The 4,440-nt window shown below is 41.1% G+C and overlaps 1 protein-coding gene across 1 annotated transcript; it reads left to right on the forward strand.

Moving 5' to 3' along the window:
* Window positions 1-792: 792 nt before the first annotated feature.
* On the forward strand, window positions 793-4,235 carry LOC116714182 (short coiled-coil protein B-like). The gene is made up of 4 exons (XM_032554552.1): window positions 793-939; window positions 1,346-1,414; window positions 1,510-1,590; window positions 2,544-4,235. Exons 2-4 carry the CDS (start codon window positions 1,399-1,401, stop codon window positions 2,684-2,686), a joined length of 240 nt encoding a protein of 79 aa, XP_032410443.1. The 5' UTR covers window positions 793-939; window positions 1,346-1,398; the 3' UTR covers window positions 2,687-4,235.
* The last annotated feature ends 205 nt before the right edge of the window (window positions 4,236-4,440 follow it).

A 4,440-nucleotide genomic window follows, 5' to 3' on the forward strand; every position in this document is an offset into this window, starting at 1 on the left:
AAATTATTATTTTTGTCTGAAATGTTGCTAAATATAACAAAAAGTCGCTGAAGTGGTAACAGTGGAGTGACTATTGTTGACTGGGAATGTGCAGACATGATCTGGTGGATGGGTGCATCACTCAAACCTTTCAGATTAGTGAATAAGATTGGCTTCACATTTAAGTATCGGCCAATCACAATCCTCCAAAATTAGGTTTAATAGAGTGTAACTGACAAATTCGTATTAAAGTCAACTTTGTCAAAACCAATAAAGTTTTTTTTCCCCCTCATCCAAGTATGTCTTCTCATTTGAATTTGAATTATTGCTGTTAAAACATGATTCATATGCCTGGCAATTTTTGAATTCCTTTCATTCAGTGAAGAAGTCTCTTTAATTCTGACTGGAAATGAGACAGTCTTCTGTTAAAAGGTAACACAGTGTAAACAGATTGTAAGTTTAGAAAATAAAGTCTTTATTTAAATTTTCTTATCATGCATTAATACTAGTGGTGGGACTTTGCTAGAATTTTTTGTTGAGTTAATTGCAGGGTATGTAATTAATTGGGTTTTAAAAGAAAACTACATGTTGACAAAATAAGTAACATTTTCAATTAAAAAATCCATTTTGCAGTTTTTGAGCTCAACAACAAGAGTATTTATTGTATTTGTTCTGTTATTCAACCATCAGATTGGTGCAAAGTGCTATTATACCCATTCAGTCTGTGCTGCTGCAACACACACACAAAGATTCTTTTGTGTGTGTGTGTGTTCACGAAGTGAAATGTACCACCATTTCACTTCATGGTGCTGCATCGCCCTCCAGCGGCTAAGTTGAGTATAACTTGTCTAAATCAAACAGATGGTGTCAAACATCAGCTAAGCTAACACGTACCAGGCTTCAAATTTTCCTTCGACGCTTCGCAGTTTAGCGCAGCGCCTCTTCTTTTCCCGCCATAAGGTAGGTTTCCTGGACACTGCTACAGCAGAGGACATGTTGGTTTGTTGACACCGATGCTAAGCAGCCTGCAGCTAGCCTGTTAGCATGCTCACAGCTAGTTAGCAGCAGCAGGCAAAGCCCTGACAGCTGCCCTCTTCTTTAGCTTCGGCTACCAGGGAAGCTAACAGCTTTCAGACAGCGGGTTTTTAAAGGATGGTGACCGAGTTAGCTTGTAGACTGTCGGCCTACAATCGCACAGCGTTTAGTTAAATAACCCCCGTTTGTGTCAAGTTTTAAAAAGAATACTATAAACAGCAGTGATTTAACGGCATTTGGTTTGGTATTTAAATCACACCAGGGATAAATCTTCACATTCTGCTCCAACTGTAAACTCTTTGTAAATGGTTCATCTGAATGTGTGCTCCAGTGTCTCTGAGAGTCGCAGCCCTGCATTCCAAAAAGGAAGACGAGTACTTCACCATGAGCTCAGATGATGGTGAGAGAGCACACACTCACACACACACACACACACACAGATTATTAAGCTGAATGTAAAGAATTCAGTGTGTGAGTAAACTGCTTCAACTGCAGGTGACCTGGAGAACCAGGCTGAGCTGGAGGAGAAGACCAGGCTCATCAACCAGGTGCTGGAGCTCCAGCACACCTTGGAGGGTGAGAACGTCTCCCTGCACTCACTGCTAACTCAGGACAGCACCATGAGAACAAGCCTAACGCATCCATTCTGAGATTATGAGTCCACATGGTCCTGGTTGGCATGGTGACTGTGCAACATTACCTGAATCCTGAGTCAGTTATCCCTGGAATATTATTCCACATTTGTGTGGATCAGCCAGGAGGAAGTGAGGAGTTGAGAGCTGACAGAGTGATCTGGTTGGTGGCAGGCAGCGGCAAACAACGAAACGTGATCCAAACTCCAAAACACACAAATACAAAGGCTGCAAGCTCTCTGTAAAACAAGAGCTCCTGACCACTAGGGGGAGTCAACCAACAAATCACCTGGGATCAGACTCTCAGTGAAGATGGAAGGTAGAAAAGGTGCACTAGTCTTATTGAAATGCAATCTTTTACAATATTCTAGAACAGCAGGATATTTATGTACATAATATTAGCTACTCTAGACTGCCCCTAGTGGTAATGGGGGTCTGCAGTTTTTCATGTTTGCATTTGTTGAAGCCATTTGTCCCATTTTTCCCTTTTCTTTTATTTCCTGTGGTTGCAGTGTTTTCCTGTTCTATTTGTGTTTGTGTGTTTTGGAGTTTTCATCATCCATGTGTGTGCAGCAACACGTTTGGCTGTTTGCTGAGTGTTTGCTCCTATCGTCCTATGTAGATCTGAGTTTATTTATGAAGATCACATTCGGGCTAAAATACAACCTGGAAATGAGCATAAGATGTCTTTTTAATCCAGGTGATATTGCAAAGCACATTAATTGGTTATGTTTTTGTAACTCAAAATCTTTTCCTCCTCTCAATCAGTGCAGCTACTTTCACTATAGTTGCACATTTCCACCTGACATTATTTACTACCTAGTCAAAGTTTTTCTCCTGTAAGGCAAACAGCCTTGCAGACTGACGTCCTAGACCTGGACCATGTGTGTGTTCCAGACCTGTCTGCCCGGGTGGATGCAGTGAAGGAGGAGAACCTGAAGTTGAAGTCGGAGAACCAGGTTCTGGGCCAGTACATCGAGAACCTCATGTCTGCCTCTAGTGTCTTCCAGACGACCGACACCAAGAGTAAACGGAAGTAGGCAGAACTTCTGACATCACTGAGCCCAGTTGGACCCGGAAAGGTCGCAGCGTCTGGCCTCATGGACTCTTTAATAACAGCTAGTCTGGGACATAAAGCCAAGCCTGAATGTAAATATTGGTATTTATCTTCACTTGACCACTAGGGGACAGTGTTGCTGTGTTTCGATAGGTTCTGGAGAGGAGTCAGCCAGAGGATCAGCAGGGGATTGGACGAATCATGTTATGATGTAACGACCTGTCATTTCTCATAATTTTAGTTTACATGACTTTTTTTTTTCCTAGCATAGATTTCAAAACAAAGTTTGATCAATTTACACAATTATGCGAACGTTTTTTCAAACACAGGTGGAATTTAGGAAATCCAATCCATTTTTAATACCTGAAGCACTCAAATTGTAAATACTGCGTTATAACCAAGATAATGACATCACTCAGGTAAACTACACATTTGCTACAAAATTTAGTTACGAAGCAGAAAAAAGAAGGGATAAATATAAACCTGTCGCCTTTATGGCTGCTTTCAAAAATCTGCAGAGTTCATCTCATATGAGAAAGATGTAGGGCTGCAACTAATGACTATTTTAGTAATCGATTAATCTATCAATTATTCCGATGATTAATCAGACAAAAAATTGGCACATTCTACAGATTTTTCATTTAATCATGCAAACCTTTTTATACATTAAGAGACAATTAAACAATTCAATACATTTAAAAATAACTTTATTGCCACAGATGCAGTGCAGTAGCATTCCTTTAAATCTGAACCCGGTTGAAGCTAAAACACTTGAGGAGTTTTGTCTAAACATTTATAATGGTGCTTTTATCTTAAATTTAAAATGTATACATATTGTACAGCACGTTGTTTTAATAGCCATATTCACTTTTCTTGAGTCTGTAACTTCTAGTTAACGATTAGTTGACAATTATTTCAATTAATCACAATCAGTCCAATTAATCGTTTCAGTCCTAGAGAGATATCAATGGCAGAAAATCAACTGAAGATGCTGCTGAAGGTGAGTGCAGCTGGACAGCCTGTTTTCTTCATGCTGTCTGATCAGAGCGGCTCGGTCCGTTGCTTCCACGGTACCAGCTGCTCGCTCTGAAAGCACACAGCCTGAGATCTGCCCACATCATCCTGACGGTCTGCAGAGCGCTGCGGCTGCAGTGTTTGGAGGCGCAGGTGGCTGGAAGGGAGAGAGACGGTTTATCTGCTGGTTTCTCCACTCTGCTGCCGGACACCAGCAGAGACAACACTGCCCCCTGGTGGTCGCGCATTCCATTACGTTCTGTTGTCTGAAACATGGAGCCTCTGTCCGTGTTCAGGAACCGTCAGTGAGTCAGTATTAGTTCTGTTGTCCAGGTGAAGCAGTCAGTGTTTCCCGCTGTGCTCAGTAACGTCTCTGTCTGTGCTTCTTGTGACTGGCAGCCATGTTGGATTTAAAGCATCCAGACTCTGAGGTCATCCACCCTGTTGTGCTTGTGGATTGTTTTTATTATTTCTGATATTATTGACTGAATAAAGTTGTGATGGTTGTTTCTGATGAACATTTGTCAGGCTGTTTTTGTGGATTTAATAAAACATCAGGCTGCTGGTGCTGATGGTTCGACAGAGCTGCACATCATCTCAGCTTCCACTCATAAAACTTAAAGCATTTATTTTGGATTTCCTGTCTCAGACTGACACAGATTAGACAATTAAGCATGTTTTTCACTTTTTTAAAATAAAAATCTGTCAGAAAGGTGGTTGATG

This window comes from Xiphophorus hellerii, chromosome 23 (genome assembly GCF_003331165.1).
Source record: "Xiphophorus hellerii strain 12219 chromosome 23, Xiphophorus_hellerii-4.1, whole genome shotgun sequence".
Taxonomy (NCBI): domain Eukaryota; kingdom Metazoa; phylum Chordata; class Actinopteri; order Cyprinodontiformes; family Poeciliidae; genus Xiphophorus; species Xiphophorus hellerii.

Bases quoted from the DNA above. Each gene is read 5' to 3' on its own strand.
- LOC116714182 (XM_032554552.1), top strand. The intron at 1,591-2,543 runs GTGAGAACGTCT...TGTGTGTTCCAG, and splicing joins GCTCCAGCACACCTTGGAGG to ACCTGTCTGCCCGGGTGGAT.